General features: G+C 37.7%; 1 protein-coding gene across 9 annotated transcripts in view; it reads left to right on the forward strand.

The window, feature by feature from the left end:
* DBF4 (DBF4-CDC7 kinase regulatory subunit) overlaps window positions 1–14,580 on the forward strand; it is a 34,488-nt gene extending 19,908 nt beyond the window's left edge. For 4 of the 9 annotated variants that reach the window (XM_074574598.1, XM_074574605.1, XM_074574603.1 and 1 more), the window contains 11 exons: window positions 791–969; window positions 2,885–3,079; window positions 4,288–4,338; window positions 4,941–5,010; window positions 5,156–5,232; window positions 6,756–6,786; window positions 7,060–7,105; window positions 8,887–9,018; window positions 11,660–11,774; window positions 12,108–12,232; window positions 13,073–14,580. In XM_074574598.1, the coding sequence (XP_074430699.1) occupies window positions 791–969; window positions 2,885–3,079; window positions 4,288–4,338; window positions 4,941–5,010; window positions 5,156–5,232; window positions 6,756–6,786; window positions 7,060–7,105; window positions 8,887–9,018; window positions 11,660–11,774; window positions 12,108–12,232; window positions 13,073–14,138 (2,087 nt within the window). In that variant the 3' untranslated portion in view covers window positions 14,139–14,580. The remainder of the gene's footprint in view (window positions 1–790; window positions 970–2,884; window positions 3,080–4,287; window positions 4,339–4,940; window positions 5,011–5,155; window positions 5,233–6,755; window positions 6,787–7,059; window positions 7,106–8,886; window positions 9,019–11,659; window positions 11,775–12,107; window positions 12,233–13,072) is intronic. The other 5 variants (XM_074574599.1, XM_074574607.1, XM_074574606.1 and 2 more) reach the window with 2 other exon arrangements.
* Window positions 14,581–23,417: the final 8,837 nt, after the last annotated feature.

Raw genomic sequence — 23,417 nt, forward strand, 5'->3', positions numbered from 1 at the left:
GTTTTTAGCAATTATTTTCCTTTTTGATTGCTACCCAGTATTGAGCTGATGTTCTTTTAGCTCTGACACACTCCAAGATTTCCCTTGAGAAATGAGGCTTATTTCTCAGCCAGACTGAATTTTTTGTATTTGCTTATTTAGATATCTAGTCTAAGAGTTAGGCCTGTGCGGATAGCTCTGTGTTGAGCATCAGGAAAGTTCATCAGCAGAGTTTAGTTGTATGCGGTTTCTTAGTTTTAGAGTAAAAATTCACTGGGACAGAAAGAGTAGCCGTAACGAGAATAGTTCCGAACTTTAAGCTTAGTTTTCCTGCATCTCAGGTGGGTGCTCAAAATTCAGATTAGGTCTTGTATTTTTTGTCGTTTCAGTTACTTTTGACAGTTTCTTGTTCTAATGAGTCTATATGAATCCTTTTTGTCTCAGATGAATAAGAGAGAGAGGCAGATTCTGTTGTAAAATGGTGTTCTTGTGACGGTACAAGTAGTGGTACAGAAATAGCAAATACTTGCCAAACTGGGTGAGAAAACTGGTGGCATTGCACAGCAACTGAAATAAATAATCCATTTTAGGATACAATTTTAAGAAGAAACTGTTAAGGGCTATATGTGGTATTACTATTAATGTCTTGGTTTTGACATGTTTAACATACAGCTATTTTTTAAAAGTCCTGTATTGCATAGAAGCTTGCCTCGTCCGTTTCTGTAATTTTGGAATTTTCCTTTTTGAAAAGAAAAAAATAAACACAGTTCATAAAATGCAGTCCTATTTAAATTCCCTTTTCTTTTTGCAGCAGATGGAATGCGAGCAAAAACAGAAAAGATAAGATCTTCTCTGAAGAATGTGAAAAGAGATACAGGAAAACCAGAGAAACTTAAATATAAGCCACTCACTGGGAAGGTGTTTTACCTTGATATTCCATCAAATGTGGTCTCTGAAAAAATAGGAAAGGACCTTAAAGAACTGGGAGGGGTAAGTTAATGAACAGAGACCTTTATGAAACTAGAAGAAAATCTGCGCATGTGCAATGCCGTTCCCATGTTCTTTGTGACTGCATTTTAATGTTGTTTGTATTTTGTACGATGGGATTTTATTTTTTTTACGTTTGTCTTAATGTTTAGTACAATTAGCTTATCAACAAACTATTTTGTGTGGTTTTGCTAGAAGCTGCTTTACTAATTATAACAAAAGTGTTTTATTATAGAGGTTTGTTTTCAGTTGATTATTCATTTTCTTAAAATTTTATCCAAATTTAGTAAGTTTCATTGTTAGAGGTGTTTGGGGTTTTTTCTGCTGCTTCTGACTATGTTGACAGATTTATGTGTTACAACTAAAGTTGTTCATCTGAACCTGGAAGAGATTAGAGGAAGTGTTTTGTATATGCTTCCTAAACGTCAGTAGCTTCATTAAGTACTTTCTGCACAGAGTATGTTAATGAGTATTATTTTTAAATACTCTTATTTAAATCATAAGTTTTGTAAGCATCTTAATAGTTTGGGGTTTTTTTTCCCTAATTCACTATTCTGTATGGAAGAAACACTTTGATACAAGCAAGTAGAGGATAACGTAGTAACACACAAGCAATGCAATTGCTTAATCCACTTTAAAGTTGAATATTTTGAATTAGTGTAGGGGAATCTTGGCAGTTAAAGTATTAAACACTCTTTAACCACAGAAGCAAGGGGGATCAGCTTAAATTGTTAGCTATTCTCAGTGTTGCTTTGGCAAAACTTCTGTGACTTCAGAGAAGCACTGAGCAGTTTTACGAAATTGATGCTCATAAATCAAGATGCTCTCTGAAATTATCGTAGAGGCAAGGAATAGCAATAACAAGGTTTCAGGTTAAATGCATCTCTTTACATTTGGCATTAAATGAGTACGTGCAATCTTTTGTCTTTCTATCTATAACAGAATTTTAGGAATTCATATGTGAAAGATAAGGTTGCAAATCAAAAACTGAAAAGAAGTTTTACTGGTTTATTCTGATGAAATGCCTAAATCTGAGGTGCCCAGCACCCTCAAGATTGACTACTGTATGTGTTTCGTTGTCACTTGTATGGAGTGCACTCAAAAGTGCCTGTCTCTGTGTGTGCCATTTCTGAAAATGGTACTTGGAGCAGAATTGGAAGGCACGATTTCAAGCTTGTGCCATTTGTGCTTCCCATACTGAGTAGTGAAGGAGAGGAAAACATTTTAAGCTACATAAACTGGCAATAAGTAACAAGGCAAATAGAGCTGATAATCATACAACTGTTGGTAACGAATGGAGGAAAATGGAAGAGAATAAGTATAGGATAACCATATATTTTGTCTTGCTGAGTATGAAAATATTTGTATGACGTTTTCTACGTTTATGAGAAGTGTTCACACTGTAGGTGTGAAACATGGTAACTATCCTGAATTTTTAATTTTTCTATATTTTGAGTGATATACATCACTAAACTCAGTGAACGTATAGCTTGCAAAGTGTACACATGCCTTTCAGTTTATCTGAACACTTCTATGTAATTTTTGTTACATAAAATTATCTAAACTGTGATTTTTCCTTTAATTATTCTGTTAATTCTCAATGCAGCATTTGAATTCTTCTATTTGGAAAGTATTACAGCTAGATAGTTGCAAGAATTATAATAATCAAAATAAAGCAAAGCTCTTTTGATAGAGATTATGAAATTAAGAAATTGGAATAAGAATTTGTGACTTGTAAGAGGCTACTACAGCTCAACTGTAATTGTCATCCATATCTTTAAAAAATAGCTTCTTGTTAATTCGATGTTTTTGAACTTAATTATTCTAGAATTTTTCTCACTTTTCTTTGAAGTATGCAATGTAAAATTGAGTACTTATTGTCCTGAAATAAATATTTGCTTTATATCTTTATATTTAGAGAGTGGAGAGTTTTCTTAGTAAAGATATCAGCTATCTGGTGTCTAATAAAAAGGAGGCAAAATTTGCACCAGCTCTTGGTCAGATTTCTCCTGTTCCGAGCCCAGAATCTGCACGTAATGGAGGAAATAGTTCACCTCATCCTAGCAACCGAAAAGATCGACATGATGGAAGTTCATTTAAGATAGTAGATACAGTAAGTTTCTTAGTAATAATACTGCATATCAGATACAACCCATGGGATACGCTGTTACAATTTTTCTCCTATTTTGTTTTCTAAAGATGGCAACAGTTCCTTGTGTGAATAAGGTTTTGGGGTTTTTTTATTTTATTTTATTTTTTAATAAGTCAAACTTTTAAACTAGTTCAGGCTAACTTGTTAAACTTAACTAACTCAACTAATGAAGCAAAGTTTCAAAAACCAATTAAAAAAGGAACCTTTTCTGCAAATAAGCAGACTATACTAAAATCTGTTCTAATACTGTATGCCTGATTTATAATTAAACATTTACATTGTTATGTTTGACAGCTGGATCAACATGGATAGGCTTGCGATGGCATCCAGTGGTTCTTGTCTCTTTAGCAGCACAGCCTATTAATATCTGGCTGCTGTGACATTGTTAATGTAGATATCTACGGAAGCGCTCTTTGATAGTAGTTCAAGGAGATAATTAAAAACAAACATTATGAATATTAAGTTTTTCTGAGCTCTTTTTTAGAAGATCACATTAATTGGAACAGTTAGTATCTGAATTTGTGCAGGTTTATGTGAAGTTTCTTACATGGGCAAGTCTTGCGTTCTTTCAGAATACAGTTGGAAACAATTAGCTGTACTATATACAGAGTGCTTACTTAAAAACATGACTATAGGCCGGTCTGTGGACTGGTCTTTGAGTTGCGTAGGTGGGATCACCTCATTTTGCAAATAACCTGGACAGGTAAAGGCTTGCTCAACAAACAGCATGCAGTGCAAAGGAGATGCACTGGTGATAGAAAAGATGGGGATAAGATGGCGGCTATTATTATATTGATGACTGTTAGCTTAATTTGGCACAAGTCCAGCTAACGGAACCTCATTTTTTGGTGTGTGCCACTGGCTAATTATTCCCACCATATTTTTTTGTTCCAGCACCAACATTACTTCAGCTACGCAGTGACCTACTTTGGCTGAAAATGACTACTTGTTGTTTGGGGTTTTTTTTCGGTTTGTTTTGTGTCCCCCTCCAGTCGTATCAACACTAACCTTGTTGGGAACATCTGAATTAATGAAAAATAGCAGTACAGTAAACAAAAGACTGTCATAGCTAAAATACGTATTTGTTACCAACAGTGTAAATTGTTTTACGTTCTGTTTTTTTGAAGTGAGTTCTAACTTGCTACAAATGTGTTTCTGTTTTAATGTAGGTACGTATGAGCAGAGGAAAATCCTTAGTTGAAAAAGCAATCAAAGAGCAGGTAAACCAAGTAATCAGTGAATTTGTGCTTGAGAAACTCTGGTTTTCCTCTTCTAGAAAACAAGCAGTAGTAAGAGTGGTCTTAGTGATCTAAAAGAGAATTCCCTCATGGAACGTTCAGGCAGAAGTCGAGGGATTTTCCTAAGTAAAACTGTCAGGTCATGCTCTCTGCCTGAAAAATTGAAAGTCTGGAGTCTTGTGACCAGTGTTATAATTTATCAGGATTGCTGATACAGCTAGCATTTGAGAGGTACTCATGAAGTTAATGTATAAATTCACTGTCTTCAAATCTTAGTTACTATATGTAGTATATATAGTACAATATAGTACTCTCTCTCTCTTTATATATGTAGTACTATATGTAAACTAAAATGTGACAATAGAAAACAGTTTGGACTTTATGAAAGGTTAAATATAATCTTTTGGTGGTGAAGTGCTGTGATGTGGAGATGGAAAAAGCTGAGGAGAGCGATAGTCTTTTGGCAAGAAGCAAAGTATCTGTGCTTTAATCTCAGCTTTCATATTACATGTTGTAATATCTTTGTATTTTACATAATCTACCATATATTGCTTAAAATTATTAATATAATTTATTGTTTGCAGGACTTAATCCCCTCTGGTAGTATACTATCCAACGCTTTGAGTTGGGGAGTGAAGATACTTCATATCGATGGTAAGTATTTTTGTTTGATGAAGCCTAACTTGCACTTATAACATTCGCTTATTCGTTTAATGAATTCAAAATATTAAAAATGACAAATTGCTTCACACATACAAAAATGAACTCAGTTGAGTGCAATTCTCTCTCTTTTTGCCAGATGTTAAGAACTACATTGAACAAAAGAAAAAGGAGCTCTACCTAATCAAAAGAGCAGGGAGTTCTTTTAAAGATGTGGTAAGTGATTCTTTGCAATATGTGAAAATGCTTCATTAACTGTGAAAATGTTTCATTAACTGAAAAAACACAGGTGTACTAAATACTACCTACTGTGAAACTTACAGATTTTATTTTTATAAAGTCTTGCTCGTGTTCAGTTTTTCACAGACTAGTATATTTTAGAATTGACTTAAAAATGATCTTTGAAAAATAGAAAGTATTAGCTATACGTTTCAGCATTATTCAAAAATAAATTCCATAGTAGCATTGATTAAATAATGTGTCGACCTTTGCTCTTGCAAAGGATATCTAACAATCAGAAGTACTGAACGATCTGAAGTTTCCATTCTGCCTGCCTCAAAAATAATAAATAATAAGAAAATTGTAGCTTGGTTTTAATATAGTGTAGACTGTGGTTAAGTTGCCTTGTATAATTTTTCCCTATGACACAGTGATTAGAAACCCTTTTCTTTTGATGGACTATTTTGAAGAATCACAGTTAAACTTCCTGAAGAAATATCTCTGAGGAATCTGTGTCAGTTGCTTGACTCTGCATCTTTTCCTTACGAGTCTTTTAAAGAACTAGTATAATGCATCTTTGAGCTATTCTGCTGATAATGTGCAGTTGGCATGTGAAAATCCGGATTTCTCCAGATTTTAGTGTATGATCTAGCAAGTCACTGAAACTATTTTAGCTGCTTGTATGCTCCTTCTGCAGTTGCTCTGTAATTGAAATTAAACCTGAAGTTGTACAATTGTCTAGTCTAGGCAGGGGGCTGTGATAAGTAAACGGAAACGTACCATCTAGCGTATGTTGGTTTTGAATGCAATATTGCGTAATTATTGAGGCCACATTAAATCCTCTGCTACGTCATCAGTGTTCATGGATAGCAAGGTGGGGGTTTTTTTGCAAGTAGTATAAAATAGGAGTTTCTACCTTTACCAGAGCCAATTACAGCTAACAGTTAATGCTTGAATGTAAACCTTACTTTTTTTCTGAAGGCAAAATACTCCTTTTAATCTTCATTGCTAAAAAAAAAAAATAATAAAGGCAACCTGCGTAAACCCATTCAAATGAGAAGAATTGTTTTAATTGGAGAATGTTGCTATCTGCAGGTTTTGGTGGCTTTTTACAGCTTGTAGTTAATTAGCATTTATAAAGTGTTGTAAAAATGTTGTCCGTATTTAAGAATCAGCTTTCAACCATGGCAAGGTATTTTGGGGGAGCAAAAGAGAGTAAGTGAATAAATTTACCTGTGTGGGGTTTTGTTTAGTTTTGGTTTTAGGAAAAATAAATTGAAACATCTCGAGGAGAACACTTTTTTTGTGGCGTAGAAATAAATATTTCTTTGTGAAACATGTCACTGTATTTCTGAAGTACTAATGAGCTTATTTTCCTGCAGAATTTATTGTGACTGTGTATGAAGTCATGATTAGCACAGGGAGACCCTCATAACTTGAAATTAGCTACAGCTAAATCTTTATTAAAATGCAGAATAATATTCACAGGAATTTTATACCTTCTCTCTTTTTTTCAATAGGGAAAACAAGGTACTGCTTCAAAGTCAAGAAGTAAGTATTTCAATATTTGTTTTCAATAAGTATTTAATTTTTTTTATTTTGCCTTATGTTCTGAATGGTTAAAAATGTACTACAGTTCTCATCTGGTCAAGTGAGCTGCTGTATTCTAGCTTGTATGTAAAAAAACTTAATGGAAACCAAGAGTTTGACACAAACATGTACATAATGAGTTCTAAAGTAGTGTCTGCTTATTTATTCAGCTACTGGAGTAACTTTCTGAATGAAGAAAAGTATTTCTCGTAATTTCCTTTTCTGCCCCTTGAGTAGGTAGACTGAAAAATCCATTTGTCAAGGTGGAAGATAGAAGTCGGTAAGTGTTCTCTTCATGCGTTCAATAATGTGGGTCTCAGAATAATTCAGAAATATTTAGTATGGCTTGAGGAAGTAGCCTTGAGATGTCAGTTTCCTCCGACTTCCTGACTTTAGGTGCCAGACATACTGACCTCTTACAGTAAGAGACAAAATTTTCATCTCTGCATGCTCTGGGTAGGTATCTATGTTTAGCCACTGAAGGAGACTGAGCAGGTAGTAGTATAGAAGGGAATATTTGTAATAGATTATGGAAGTGGAAAGTTGATGCATAGGTCCAGTTTGTATTGGGTTCTTTGGGTTACTTTATAAGGGCCGTATGAATGAAAAGGAAATCTGGAAGCTTTGAACATCTTTTCATTGATCCAAATTCTATAGCCCAAAGGCCAATAAAACTTCGTAACTAAATTCCAGTCCTGTAGTCCTAACTCAATGATATTAATCTCCTGCAGAGACTGTTTAGATGTAAGGAAAGGGAATTTGTTACAGTTAAAATCATACATTGAAATTAGGTTTTAATTTCCTGTTCAATCATTTCTTTTTAAAGGAACAAAAAAAAAAAAGCTATTAATCTGATTTCAACATCCACAGTCACATGAAATCTGTTATTTTCAGGCTTTAAAATTTTCACATCTTTCTGGTCCTGTAATTGATCTGACCTGGTTGTGTAAGGAAATTTGCCAGAAGTTGAGAGAACAATGAATTATAAAAAAGTGCAGTTCTGCACAGCATGTTTTGCACCTTATATTCTTAACTTCTGCTTTATGATGATGTTTATAAGCTCCAAATTCTTTGACCTGATTTCTTTGACACTTTCCTGAATTAAGAAAACAGCTTTAAACCTGGTCTTACGTTGTGAGTTGGTGTAATAGGTACGAGGGACATGAGGGTAGTGGGACAATTTGGACAAACACAGTTGTAAGTACAAGAAATTTGTATATAAATATGTGTGAATTTGACTTCTGAATGTAGCTGTGTACCAAACACCCGAAACACTTTAAAATGTTTATGTAACATAAACCATGTGTTTTTTAATGTTTAAATGTTTATGCAACATAAGTAACAGTTCAGAAGCAGAACAAGATGCTTAGCTGTCCCTATTATGTTTTCCAGATGTGCTCTTTTTCTTCTGCCTGTGTAGCTTGTAATAGCAATGTGGGGAAAAAAAAATGAGACTGAACTCTAGCATCGGCATTTCAGTCAAATGATTCAGTATGTGAACTTTTGGCATGCCCTATTTTAAACATTTTTAATATATTAGAGCAAGGGTACAGTTACTAGTTCAGATATCTTTCTAAGTTCAATGCTGTATGGGAAAGCTGTCTTTCTGGCAGATGAAAAGGTCAGGTTTTATATTTTGAATGGTGAATTGTTTAAAACTTGTCAAAAAGGAAGTAAATGGTAACATGGAAAAAAAATGTAATGCATTGTATGTTAGGAACCGCTGTTACTACTTCTCAGGAACACACATGCACAATCATCCAGATTTTTCTTAGTTTTATTGGTTACCCAACTCTCAACAATAAATAGGCATGAAAGCCATATTCCAGGGAATGTGTAAGACAGCTGTGGCAATTCAAGGCAAATCTTATTTTGAGAAAGTATCAAGTTTATATGAGGGAAGAAATGACTTACTCTAGGATGTTTATCTACTTAGCATTCTGTGTACGTTATATGTAAAAGAAAAACACTTTTTCAAGATTTTTGACCTGATTGTAGTTTGTGCTATAAACTCCTTTTTCCATTCTGATGGTTCTAATGCACTTGTTTTGTCTAATACAGCCACTACCGACCGTTTTATCTGCAGTTACCCAGTTTTCCTGTTCTGAACTACTGTGTTCCGAAACCGTATAGCCCGTTTGAGGTGGATAAGAAGCATCCTCCTGGTCAAAAGCAAACTCAGTATAAGCAAAGGTTTGTTGAAAACTTGTTATTGATGTGTGGATAGAGGAGAGGGTGGTTCTCTAAAATAATTCTAAAGTAATTGTTTTCGAAAATAATTGCTCTGCTTCTAATTTTGTATGATATTTAATACTAATATCCATGTCTTAGCTGATGTATTTGCTGCACTGTAACTGTTGGTGTCTGTCTGTCTTTCTGTACCCTCTTTCTCCTGTCTTTAGTCCTTTTTTTGGACATACAGATGCATACTTCAAAAAATGCAGCCTTCTCCTATCACTGTGGGTCAGCATAAGATTTTTTTTTTTTTCCTTTCTGACACTGGTTTCTTCTTTGTCCTCATCTTGGATGCCATCCAGTAAGTATTTTACAGGAAATGGATTTCTTAAGACTTCTTTTGATATTTGTCAGTATAATGCCAAAGTAGGCAGTTAAAAAATTTTTAAAAGTGATATTCAGTCACAGTGCAAAATCTTTGTTAATAAAGAGCGCACATTGTTGATAAAGTCTGATTTATAGAAATTAGACTCTCCAAATACTGCTTCAACTCTTCAGAGATGAACAGTGGATGCCAACTGCCCAGTAGAATTGAAATTGGTCTTGCAGCAAGCGTTTATATGATACGTTTTGGCATTTAGCCTCTGTTCGAGCATTCCAGATGTAGTTAGGACTTTTTGTAAATCAATTTTGTGATTTGAAGCTACTTAGGAGTCTTAATTATCTGTGGGTCTTTTTGATGAATCAAACTATTGTTTTGAATTTCTTCTACCTAGCATACCTGGAGTATTAATGATTCTTTCATTGACTTCTAAAATTGATTCACCTGGGAGACGAAAGATATTAGGTGAAAGCTAGCTTTGCTATATGTGGAACTTGCTGTATCTAGTAACTTTTGCTGCTTTTCAGTCCTCATGGTCTAAGACTTATTTAGGTTTGATACTTGTTTTCTTTATAAAATAGCTTCTCCACCAGGGTCTGCGTCCACCTCTTCAGGTTCTGTCCAGTCTCCACCATTATTATATTACTGGAGGTTTTCAGCTGAGGTTGCCGTGATGAATTTTATTCTTTTATTTTTTAATTGCAATGAATGTAGTGGTAGAAAAAGCAAAGGAACTATAATAGAGCAGCAACTCCTAAAACAATAAGACAATTTCTAATGCTGTCTGTTCAGAGCGGGTTAGAAAGGCCCGTTCTTTTTAAAGCCTTAAAAAAAAAAAAGAGAGAGGGCGACAGTTTTCCTTTAATTTATATGTATTAAAGAAGATGATATATTAAAAATTTCAGGAGTTATGTTTGAATATTCCTATTTAATGTTTCAGGTTGGCACATGCCAAAGAGATACTTAGGTGGGAGATTATTTCATATTCAGCAGGTAAACGTGTAGAATGTCAGTTTCAGGAAAGAGAAAAGGGAGCGATCACTTGTTTTGTCTTTATTTATGAAAAAACTTGTTGCAACTAAGTTGCCAATTCTACTTGCTTCTGTGTCAGGCAAAACCTGAGGCATTATTCAATTTTCAGATAAATGCTGTTGCTAATATCCTGCTTTACTGATTCTCTTGTGATTTTTACAGTTCTGAGGATGGAAGGTGAAAAGAGGAGTGTAATAGTAAAACTAGACAGTTAGGTGGAGTCTATCCTGTGGAACTCAGCAAATGCAGGTGCTACCAATTTAGACTTGTGTATACTTACTACGCTGAGCAATACATTGCTATGCTTTGTAAGTTAGAGATTTTTTCAGAAGAGATTTTTTGATGTAAAGTCCTGAGAGTACATCTGTGCAGATACTTGGTAAAGTCTGTCAGAATGATTTTTGGCTAGACAGGGAGATGGCACTATTTACTCTGAAGTAAAAGGGAAGTAGAGATCGATGGTTTTGCTTTACCGCTAGCATATCATCCTTGGGTCGCTTAATAGTGAATTGCAGCAAACTAGCTCTCCCCAGATGAGGACTCTGAAGGTCATGGAGCAGCTATTGAAAACCGCTTATTTTAATCTCCGGGAAGAACTTAGGGTTCATTCCCTCGAGTTTCCACTAGAAACCTAGAAAAACTGTTTCCACTGTACGTAGAAAAACAGGACAAAATGGCATTTTGTCAGCATAGTCAAAATATACATAGAACCAACAAATACGACTGTTCTTTACTTTTACCAAAGAGTGAGAGTTCATCTGTTAGACCAAGTGTCTTTGCTGCGTGTTTCCTTGGCATCAAAAATACTGGCAGTTGATGAGATGTTAAAGACTTTTTTTTTTTCTATTTTTGATTTTATCAAGCCTACTTTTCTTTTATTGGCTATGTACAGAGAATTGCAATATGTCCTTCGATTTGTGAAGTGAGGTTGGGTTTTTTTAGTGATTTATTTCTTTTTTTTCATTGTTTATTCTTAGTCAGTGATAGTAGTACATCTGTACTAACCTGGATGCTTTATGCATATATATAGTTCCACTGGGTCTGCCTGTCTTGTTGCAGTAAATCTTTTTTTAATTAATGTGTAATTTTTCTCTTGACTGACATAATGTAAGTAGTTTGAGGGGAAATACAGAGGTGATTGTTTTTTCTTTCAGTTAGGGGAATAAGAACGAACATGCTGTGAGAGGAAAGTACAGAGCTCAGCTCCGTATTTGAGACTCATTAATACATCTTTTATGTTAACAGAAACAAAATAAATAGTGACAAGGACTGTGGAATTCCCGTTCAGCTCCCTCAGAAGGACAAAAAAAAGAGAGGATATTGTGAATGTTGTGGGAAGAAATATGAAGATCTGCAAACAGTATGTGAAATGTCAAGTATATGCTTTGATACAGTCATATGTCTTAAGTGTGGTATCAACAATGGTTTCTACTTGCTAGTGTAATATATATTTTTGCCTTAAAAGATTTCTGAATATATCTCCTAAAAAGCAGCAAGTGGCTATTTTTTTCCCTTAAAGGTTTTAATTCTTGATTTCTGCCTCTGTGTGGTAGCTGAAGACACTAATAGCTCATGCCTGAGAGACATTGGTAATAAATTAATGATATTTACTTACTGCTCCATATCATACTGTTGACTCATGTATTCATGGCTGCAGCATTAAATTTGTTTCATGTTTTTTCTTTAATTCCAGCATCTCGAAAGTGAACAGCACCGAAATTTTGCACAAAGCACACAGTATCAAATTGTTGATGATATAATCTCAAAGTTTGTTTATGAGTTTGTTGAATACAAAGATGATGCAAAAAAAATAAAAAGGTAAGTTAACCTTTTTACCTAAATTTTAAAGTCTCTGTGAGCTAAGACATCAAACATAAAGATACTTAGTTTTGAAATTCTGGACATCTTGCTCTAAAAACTTTCTGATGTTCTTAGTAGCCTAAGAACAGCAAATGATATCCTCCTTGGTTAATCTAATCTCCTTACCAGTGGAAAAACTTTTCCCAGTCTGATCTAGATCTTCCTATCTATACTCTAAACCTTTTAGCTTCTGTCCTGCCTGTGCTGGACAAAGAAAGCAGATTTTCCTTTCTTCTTCATAGCTCAAAAGCTTAAATGGGAGAGAAGGACTTGTTTCATGCCTTGGACTGTAGGCACCAGTGTTTTCATTACTTGAACAGTAATTCAGTTCAAGGTTGTTCTGGTTTGTTTGCGAATGAGTCAGGAGATAAGGAATAACTTTCTTATTTCTTTTAAAAGAAAAAAAAGGTATTGAATAAATAGATATTCTTGGTGAAATCAAAGGAAATGCATAGTCAAACAACTGATATCCTAATGAAGGCAAGCCTCTATTCCTTTTGTGGTTTAAAAATACTGAGTGATTAGGCTTGAAATACTATGTCAAGAAAAGCATATAAAATTACGCTAATTTTGTGTGTATATATCATAGAATATTTAGAAGTATTTATAGTCATTAGGTTATATTCATTAGCTTCTTTTGTTCTTAATACCACTGTTAACTGACATTTACTGAAATAGTAGACTGATTACTTCATGTATTTTTAAAACAATTGCATTTTTAAAACAGTTGCATATGGAGTTATGTTACCCATGTTTCTTTCAAGTGTTTGTTAATAATTTTAAACAATTTCATTGTAGGACAAAATGTAGTACAGGATATTTTTCTCCTATGATTGGAAAGATAACCAGAGCAGATGAGCTGAAAGAAAGACTGAAAAAGCAACGCGTTTCACTGAAAAGTTATTCGTGGAAGGATACGGCAATGCGGGCACTCAAACTGGATCGCCAGCCTGCAGAAGTACAACCAAATTCTGTGCCAATACCTACCCCTGTTCCTGGATCTGTCTGTTCAGTTCTTTATTGTCACCAGTCACAACCTTCAGAACTAAAAAGTAAATTCAGAAATAATGATGAAAATACTAAAACGGATTGCTCCTGTGCTGCAAACTTAAGAGAGACTGTTGTATCATCAAATTTCGTACAACCACCACCTCAGAAAGATGACAAAGCATATACGGAGAACTTGTCTCCAGCTTATGAGCCATTCAGTAAAGAAATACTGGAACCAGAAGTAAATAAAAAGAACATACAGTGTTTTCAGGAAGGTACGTGTACTTTATATTCTCATACACAAGTCACAGATTTCAGTGAAAAAGACAAACACCTATCACAGACAAAACGAAAATTAAATAATGCAGTAGTTTTACCAGCGAAATGCTTGAAAAAAACAGATGCCAATCCTACATTTGTCAAGAAACAGGGTGATTTATGTGATAATCATCAACAGATGCAGCACAATGTAGTTCTGGAGGCTGAGGTATCTGATAGTGCTATAAACAAAGAACTTAATGAATCGGCTGCCAGCCCTGCACATAGTTCACCGTCTGGAAAGCTGCGCAGAAAAGTGAAGCTTTACTTGGGAAGAAATAAGAGAGAAACCGGGAAACAGAATATGGAGTTATGCGTAAAGTGTACAGATGGACTGTCTGTGCCCGAAGAGAAGAGAAGTTCTTGTAGCTCACCAGTGCAGGCCCTACTGGAATTATTTCAGACAAGTGAAATAAACTCAGAATTTGGAGGTTTTTCAGGTTACACTGAGACCAAAGGTTCGACTAGCATAAAAGATATATGGGAAGGGCAGAACACAAATGTTATGTGGTCATTATTTTCCTCCTCATCCTCATCCCCATTTGTTGGATTTTAATGCTGCTTTATTTAATGTAATGATTTTCAAATAAACTTGCAAATTTAAGATTTTATTCATGGAAACTTTAATTGCTGTATTATATGTACAGAGGGTTTTCAAGTTTTTTAATGCAAAAACTTCTGTATATGTAAATATAAAAAATAAAACTAAGGTGGCGTTTGTTTTTTTCTAAAAGTACTGCTTTATCACAGCTAGTAAAAGGCTCTGACCCCAGATTTGGGGTTGAATTAATTGCTAGGCAACCAATAAGCATGATGTAGCTGCATTTGGATAGAATAATCTTCTAAAATCATTGATTATGGTATGTTCTAAATAACCACATTATAAATTAACTGGATGTTCCGTTGTAAATAAGGCAGTGCATTACTTACAGACTACTGATGTTTTGTGGAGCTTTGGTTGCCTCCCTTCCTATTCCTTCTGCTGTTGCTTTATTAGAGAATGCAAAAAACGCACGCTTTCCTAAAATTTCTTCTGCTGAAATTGTCTCGGGGAACCTGTGTAATCACAAAGAAATAGGATTAGGAAAGCATATATTATATTTTTTGTCTGCTCCGTCATAATTTATTTTTAGACTAAAACTAGCTGCATTGTATATTTCGGCCAATAGGAGAGCAGTAGATGTATACTTGTAATTTTTCTTTAAAAAAAATCCCAAACACAACAAAACAGCCAATAGGTTTCCGATTGACTCAGGCAATTTGTTTGGTTTCTCTTTCAGAGTAGCCAGCCTGTCTGACGAGCTTACTCAGAGGCAGAGTGAAAGACACAAGTGAAAATTGGGAAGACTTTCTAATGCTTTGAATCTTTATCAGAGCCGATCTCTTTCCAAATTTTCATATCTGTCGATCAGTGCAGGTGCACAAGTATAGAATTACAGTGGGGGTAATTGCAAAGCTTTATTAATAAATGTAAGTGCCTTAAGGTCATATAAGAGATCTAAACCAGCAGAAATTGCTTTCATTAATTTTTTGCCAAAATTACTTGTTTGCATTTTTATCTTTTGCCCATTTAATATTCTCAAACCTACTCTGTCAGTGTTCTTATGGTTAAAGTGCTTTCAGTTGTTGCATACTGTTGTTTGTCCTTTCTAGGATATTTTCTATGAGGGGCAGGTAAAGCGTCTTGATGTGCAGGAATGGGTGAGGAAAATGACATAAAATTACTTTCCTTTAAAGAGCGTGTGAATTGGAAGCTTAATGATGAAAGTAGCTGCTTAGGGCATTGCTGTCACCTTAAAGGTGACATTCCTTGTTCCACTATACATGTAATTGCCCGTACAGTCTGGTACGAACTGCTGTTGGTTCTCTTCATCTTACTGGTCACTTGTGTGATTTATAGTTTCTTCTGGTCTGGATTCACATCAAGAAAATTGTATGGAAAGCCATTACAGAAATGAGCAAAATTAACATCTTTTTAAAAGGAGTTGACTACGTATGCCCATATATATTTTGCATGTAATTTACTGATACATAGCGTTTTAGGAATTGAGTTTTGAAGTAGAATATTGAAGCAATTACTTTGTTCTTCATTTTGAGTGACGCTTAAATGATAAAAGGATTGTTCTCTGATTCGATGAACGCAATCTATTTTAGGAACAAGTGTCCGTTTTTCTTGAGAAATTTTTTTTGTTGTGTTTTGGGGTTTTTTTTATGTTGTTTCCTTTAGCTTTTGGTTCAGTACTGAAGTGAAGTCTAAGAAAAACTTGCATTTTCCCCCTAACACATTGCAACGATCTGTCAGTAGGTATCTCCTGTGGATGTCTCCATCCTCACGTCCCCAAGACGCATATTCTCAGTCAGCATGGTGGCCTCCGTCCGACTGGAATGTGCCTGCATGGTTATTTATATATATAAAGATCATTGCAATAGTTGAATGTTATGGGGAGAGGTAGTCAACATTAGTAAACCTACTCATCAGATAACCTATGTGTATGTCTTGCATATTTTATGATTGGATGCAATATTGGAACACGTTAGCTCGAACGGGCACTGCAGAGAGATTTAAACGTTGGAATCTGGCTTTAGAATCTTAAGGGGGAAAAAAATTCAGAGGCTTGTCATTAAAACATGAAGACTACTAGTAGTGTAGAACAAGACAGAGTCACTGCTACTGGTTGCAAAAAGTACTTCTATTGGTGTAGAGGTGATTGCTGACATTAGCGCGTGCCAAGAGTCCCGTTTGTATGTAGTATGTTCAGATAGCCACAGTAAGCCTATTAACTATTTCTAAACAAGATTTATTCAGCACATTGGGTGCAATTTTCATGGATTTATTATCTTTCAAGCTTCTTTTTTTCTTTTTTAAATTATTTACAAACACTTAAGAGGAATGGTATTACTATTTAAAAAAATAATTAGATGTGGAAGGGCTAGTTATTAGAACATTTGTGCATCTCCGACTTCCTCCCAGAGAAGAGAATGAGTATTTTCAAAATACGTGGCAGCGATTCTGAGAAATGCCAAACACTTCAGACAAACGCTACCACAAGTACCTCTGTGGTCACTAGAATAAAGGTTTAGCATTAGAAGTGTATTTTGTCTGTAAGTACATCTTTGTGATAATTGCATATTATAGAATTACAATTTGAACTCTCTTCATAGGTACACTAATTTCTTCTACTGCACTTAATTTTTTGATTGATTGGGTTTCTGTGAATTTGCGAAGCTGGTATGGTGGGGTTTTTTGTATACTATTCAAAAAAACAATTGTTAATATACTAGTTGTTGCTTCCTTTTTGTGGTGGTTAGAGAAACTTGTGTTTCATCTCATGAAAATATTTTTTCTGAAAAATAAGCTATTTTCTTTCAAGTGCTTACTGCCATTTAAGGTTAGCTTTAACCTCTATATGCATCAAATCCTCCCTCTTGAAGACAAATGAGGGGAAATTTTAGCAGCCAATCAATCCAGAGCAATTGTACAGCTTATTTACACAGAATATGCGTAGGCAGACTAGAAATTGAATGCCAAAATTTATTTCTTAGCATAACTAGTCCTCTGGACTATGTAAGGAGATTGTTTACGCTATCAAATGCCAGCGTGAGTAAAAGTAAATACCACTGGCGATACCAACCAATAATAATGTCACCACTGATACCTTTAGCAAAGTGAACATAACAGTGAACTGAGTTTCTTAACCAGATTAACATCTCTGAAGGTGATATGAATATTTTGGGGTTTTTACCATGTATTCTCTAAACGTTAGTGTCTGGCTTCTGATATTCAACAGTTTATGTGCTTCAGAGAATGCAGCTATCCAAAATAAATGCTGAGCATCCCAGGCATAGCACCATAAAAAGACTTGGGATGCAAAGCGCGTGTTTGGCTGGAGTCCAGTTTCATTTGGGATAAAGCAGCTGTAGATTCAGGTGACTATCAGTTTCAATACAATTTTTTTATCTTTTTTTTTTGAGCTGAGGGGGGATCTCAGTGTCTCCAATATTCTTTCAGTACCTAGCTGGGCTTCAAAAAACAAGCTTTCTCTGTGACCTTTAGAACGGTTTCGCAACATGGTACTCCAGTGGAACAGAGGTTGGGAGCCGCGCAGTGGAAGTCAATTTGCCGAATGATGGTAGTCATTTCTGTGGTTCAAACCACCAGGTGGAGTAGGAATTGGGATGTGGGTCTCCGACATTTCAGGTGCAGGCGCACCAGCAGATGTCACACGGGCTTCATCTTTCAGGTACAAGGTCAGGGAATGGAGCCTCAGAAGGTTCATGGCCCTTGGAAAAGGAAAGAGTCTTCTGGCCACAGAAAGATGCGTGAATCTCCTTCTGGATCCTGCGTTCAGGCTGGGTAGCTCAGTAGCTATTTTGCTTGTTTCTGAGGATAACTTTTAACAAATAACTTCCCTGACACATTTTAAGGGTTACTACAGAAGATCTAACGTGGAAGCTCCTAAATGAATGCAAGTTTTGTATGTTGTAAAACATGCATGAGATCTCGGAATGCTTTCCACTTTACTGGTGCCCTGCCTTCTAAACCACTTGCCGCTGAGCCAAATGTGGGGTTTTTTATTATTTGATAAATAAAAACCTTAGCTTGCTTTATGTCACCAGATTTTCTGAGCAACTGCCAAGACTAAATCATGTTTAGGATAGGTATCAGGAAGAAATTTTTCACTAGGAGGGTGGTGGGACACTGGAACAGGTTGCCCAGAGAAGTCGTGGATCTCTGGAGCTGTTCAAGGCCAGGCCGGATGGGGCTTTGAGCAGCCTGGTCTAGTGGGAGGTGTCCCTGCCCATGGCAGGGGGTTGGAACTAGATGATTGTTAAGGTCATTCTATGATTCCAGATATATAGGTAGCCAGCGCAATGTCCTAACTACGAGAGTGGCGAGCAGCAGTAATGGGAAGTACAAAAAGGATCCTGTGCAATGATGTGGGGTAAAATTTCCAACAAAAAAAAATCCTATTTGGAATAAAAAAAAATGGGCAAAGCTGATGAACTTTTGTCCAAAACTGGCTCTTTGTCACTGCAGATCTGGATGTTCTCTCAGTCCACGAGAGCATCCTGTCCCTCTTAACACCGAAAATTTTGGGAGATTTCATCAGCAGCCTAAGTAAAGCGTTCAGCAGTCTAATTACTTGTTGAATGAAAGCATATTCCTTCTTATCAGCTTTAAATTTACTAGGTTTTCAATGGAATGTCCTCTTATTCACACCCCCTGTGCGTGTCACTTTATTTCGTTCCTGTCTGTTCGTCGCCATCCTGAATGATCCTGATCTTTCTGGTTTCTGTCACTGTCTTTCTCTGAACTTCGCAATGTCCTCGCTGGGAATGGCCGCTGCAGCGCTCCAGATCAGGCTGTGCCACCCGTTTAACGTCAAAACGGATTCTGCGTGATGTGCTCTGTGTTTAGATTACAATTGCACGTGCTTCCAGTTTCGAGGTAATATTTGTGCTCTGGACTCAACAACCTGCAAAGCCAAATGTTTTTATATACATCAGTCAAAAAGTCACTGCTCTGAATGCACAGTCGTGCAGGCAAAGCGCACAGTTGTCTGTAATCGGACACGTAACTGCTACTGATACAAGGAAATGTAATTACCATACATTTAGAATGTAAATGTGCTTTTTTCACATGGAAACGTTTAGGGCAGTACGCTGATGGTCATAGGTGGCCAGATGAATAGAGACAACTACAAAATATCATAATGTGCCATTTATTGGGAAAAAGTCTTAATACGTTTTTTACAGACTTAATAAATCGTGACTGAATATTGACCACTGTGAATGTGTTTGTTAAAAAAGTGCCCTAGATTTCAGTTACAATCTATTATATTTGAGAAAACAAAAGTTGCTCTGTGTGGGGAGAAAAGTTATACTTTCCATAGTATTAAGTCGCTGTAATGTTCCATAATGGGAGTCGGTGTTATTTTTCCATCGTGTCTGTGCATACACAAGGCTCCATTGTGTATTCCTCAAAGCAGAAAATTTAGATTTTATCAAAATTATAAAAATACAAAGCAATTCCTGTAGTTTTCTTAGCATTTAAAAATGTGTTCAAAAACTCTTTCAGCATTTTAAAGTAGGCTAATTAATTCAGAGCTTTAGAGTTTAAAACCGTAAATCACGATTGCAGTCATTACTACTTACCGTAGTGATTACAGCAAAGCTTCGGTTGTACAACTGGGAGGGAGTTTTCAAGAAGATCCCAAATAAATTAGAAGTACAGTGTCAATGGGGCTATTCTGTCCATGTGTCTTATTTTCTGTGGAAAGGAGAAAAGTAACATTTAGATGTTAAATTTAAGTGTTAAATTATGCCTGGTAATTAATTATGGTTCAAAAATAATCTTCAGAACGCCTATGGTAAATCAAAAGCTGAATATCTACTTATAAATCACATTTTTTCCTTACTTTCTTTCTCCTGATCCTTTGAAATATTGGCATATGTTTTTCAGGCTTCATTTTTCTGCAACTGTGGTTCAGATAGTCATATAGAATATGCCTGTGATGTTTGGCAAGTCATGAAGACACGTTGCAACATAGGGTAGAACTGTTACTGCTCAGTTAAAAAAGAATTGGCCTGAATTTTCAGTGTAATAAAATTCCACAGAATGTTAACTGGCAAGAGAATGAACTCTGGAAGTTGGCCTTCCTTTGCAAGCACCGATTTCTTTGGGTGCCTCAACGCAAGAAAGACATCAAACTATTCGAGTGTGTCCAGAGGAGGGTGACCAAGATGGTGAAAGGTCTTGAGGACAAGACTTATGAGGAGCAGCTGGTCACTTGGTTTGTCCAGCTTGGAGAAGCGAAGGCTGAAGGGTCTGCAACTTCCTCAAGGGGAGAAGCAGAGGAGGAGGTGCTGATCTCCTCTCCTGGTGACCAGTGATAGGACACAAGGAAATGATATGAAGCTGCATCAGGGGAAGTTCAAATTGGACATTATGAAAAGGTTCTTCACCGAGAGGGTGGTTGGTCACTGGAACACCTCCCCAGTGAAGTGGTCCTGGCACCAGGCCTGTCAGAGTCAAGGAGTGTCTTTCTTTAGTCATAAACCACGTGGTTCATGGTTTAGTTTTAGGTAGTCCTGTGAGGAGCAGAGTTGGACTTGATGACCCATTTGGGTCCCTTCCAACTTGAGATATTCCATGATTCTATAATTTGCTGGAAGAAGACAAAAATCTGCCCCCTGATGTGAAAGAGCTCATGGCTCAGAGGTGGGCCGTCTGCCCCAGTCCTGAGCAATGTCAGGCAGCTTCTGGTAAGGTCAGACCAAGGAAGTAAGTATCGACCTTCTCTGACTGATTTCCCAATGAACCTGGAAAAGCCATCAATAAATTATAGTAGTATATCTCTGAAGGATTACGCTTGTCAAATCATCCGTTTCTAATCAATGTGTCCAACAAAAGGGGACTTCAGACATGCAGATCGGGATTTCCTTCATCGTGATTTAGATCCTTCAATGTGATATAGAAAATTTCCGCAATTTATTTAAGCTTTCTCTTTTTAATTAATCTTGAGTATTTACCACAGAAGTGTTTTCCTATGCAAATGGTAGAAGGATGTAGACAAGAGAGGTCTGCAAGGGGAGGGACATAAAAACATTTTCAGCTCTGTTTTAGCTAATTGCTTCTAGTGCAAATACTGTTAAAATGCTTCTATCTTTGTATTAGTCGACTGGATTTCTAAAAACAGTTTTGAAAGTGATTCTTAAAATTACTGAAGAGTTGGCACATTAAAAAAGTGCTGTATTTATGAAGCTACTCTCATCATACCTCACCACATCCCCTGAGCCCACAGAATGGATAAAACTCTGCATAAAACACTCATTGCCTTAAAGCAGCCGTGCCTCGGCTGGCACTGGCTTGGTGAACCTTCCATGTGTGACATCTACACCAAATCCCCCACCATTTCTGGACCAGGGTAACCACAAGAGAAAAAAGAAATACATAATGTACCAATCTAGGAGATGAGCCTGTAAGTGTACTGTGTATCGACTGCATAACGGGTGTAATATATACCCAATGCCATGAATTCTCACAGAAATACTGACACGAGGAGCTGTGACACAGCGCGCCAGCGGGGACAGTTTGGTCTAACTGAAATAGCTGTAGAGGCTGGCTGCAGCCTGAAATGTAAGGATTTATGACTTTTGAAAAAAGATTGAAACATCATATTATCATACTGGATTTTCTCTCTATAAATAGCACTTTCTCATTTTCTTTATCCCCCCCCCCCCACCCCCGTGGTCATTTTGATACCCTGCAGCGGAGTTTCATAAGCTAATTGTGAGCTGTTTGAGCAAGGGCTTGAGGATTTAATGGGTGCTTTGGGGCAAAATTCTGTCTTGCCTGGAGCGTATGAATGCAGTGTAAGCAGGCCAGTGCAAAACTTATGTTTTTTCCCTCAAAGTTGATATCCATTTCTAGATGCAACATTGCACCCTTCAAATGCCTGTCTTGTTCCCATCTTCAGCTTATTGAACCGTCGCTTTATATCGTGGGAAACTGGATTTCCTTCACCTGTCCTCTAATTTCTTCCTTTAATAAGACAATCGATGTAAGTAAGGGATGACCCGCAGAAGAATCAGGCCAGGAGCCCCAATGGGTGGCTCCCTGGGGCTGCCCGGAGCGGGGTCCCTCCCGTGGGAGGCTGTTGCCAGTGCAAGCAATGCAATTAATATTGACTGCAAAATGGTTTTAAGATTATGAAAACAAAGATTTATTTTTTTAAAATTTTTTGTTGTTCTTCTCATCTTCCAAACTATGGTAAGCAGCAGCTTTCAGTGCCATTTACTGCGGTGCCACCTCTTTACGATGTGCTTACAACTGGTACAAGCCCTTGCCGGGGGTACTTCGACCTCGTGTTCTCCCACTGGGCCCGTACCGAGCTGCATCGGCTGCTGGGCTGTTATGACATTCCTCCTCCTCCTCCCTCGGCTCCCCTGAACTGTGGGCCATGGAAGCCCTTCCTCTCGCCCCTTCGGAAAACGTCGTGGGAAGGGTGTGCCTCAGGCAATTGCCACTTTTGTCCCATTTTCATAAAAAAATGTTAAGACAGGTGAGAGACGCAGTGCTGACAGAGGCAGTTCTGGTGCCCTCGGCTTCCCGGTAGGTGTGAGTGCGGAATTGGGCTGCAGACGCAGCATCCCTCTGCTGAGGGAGGATAATCTGCGAGTTTTGGGGAATGGACATCGCGGGGACTCCTTGACGCTTCTGCCTCTTGCTCCGGCCTTGCCCCGTCCGGCAGAGCGTGTTGTCGCTCGAGATGAACGACGCTGCGTTGTAATCCTTTCCCAACTCCCTCTCAGCGGAGAAAGCGGGGCAGGAGCGGGAATTTAAGAAAGGAGGGGAAAAGGTCATAGCGAGGGAAATGGAGGTTTGCTCGGAAAACCCTGCACAGGGCGGGGAGGAGAGAGGGGCCGGCGGCAGAAGGCGGCCGGAGCGTGGCTGGGGGGAGCCCTACGGGCAGGTGGGGAGGGAAGGAAGGAGAGAGAACGCTCCGGCTGCCCCCGGAGAGGCAGCGAGCCCCCGCCTTTCCCCGGCAGGAGGGGCTGGCAGCAAGTTTTGCAGCGGGGGCTCTCTCGGCCCCGGGGCGGTGCGGTACCGGGGCTGCCCCACGGGGCGGGCGGGGGCGGGGGCGGCGGCGGCTGCGGACGCTCTGCGGGGCTTCACCTCCGCGCTCCCTCACGCCCCGGGCGAACGACTACATTTCCCAGCACTTCCCTCTTCCGAGCGGGCTCTGCGGGGAGCCTCGCCGGCTCTCGCCATCTCCTTCCCTCGCAGGGGGGCTCGGCGCGGCGGCGGCGGCGGGGCGGAGCTCGGCGGCCC

Source organism: Larus michahellis, chromosome 2 (assembly GCF_964199755.1).
Source record: "Larus michahellis chromosome 2, bLarMic1.1, whole genome shotgun sequence".
NCBI classification, from domain to species: Eukaryota; Metazoa; Chordata; class Aves; order Charadriiformes; family Laridae; genus Larus; species Larus michahellis.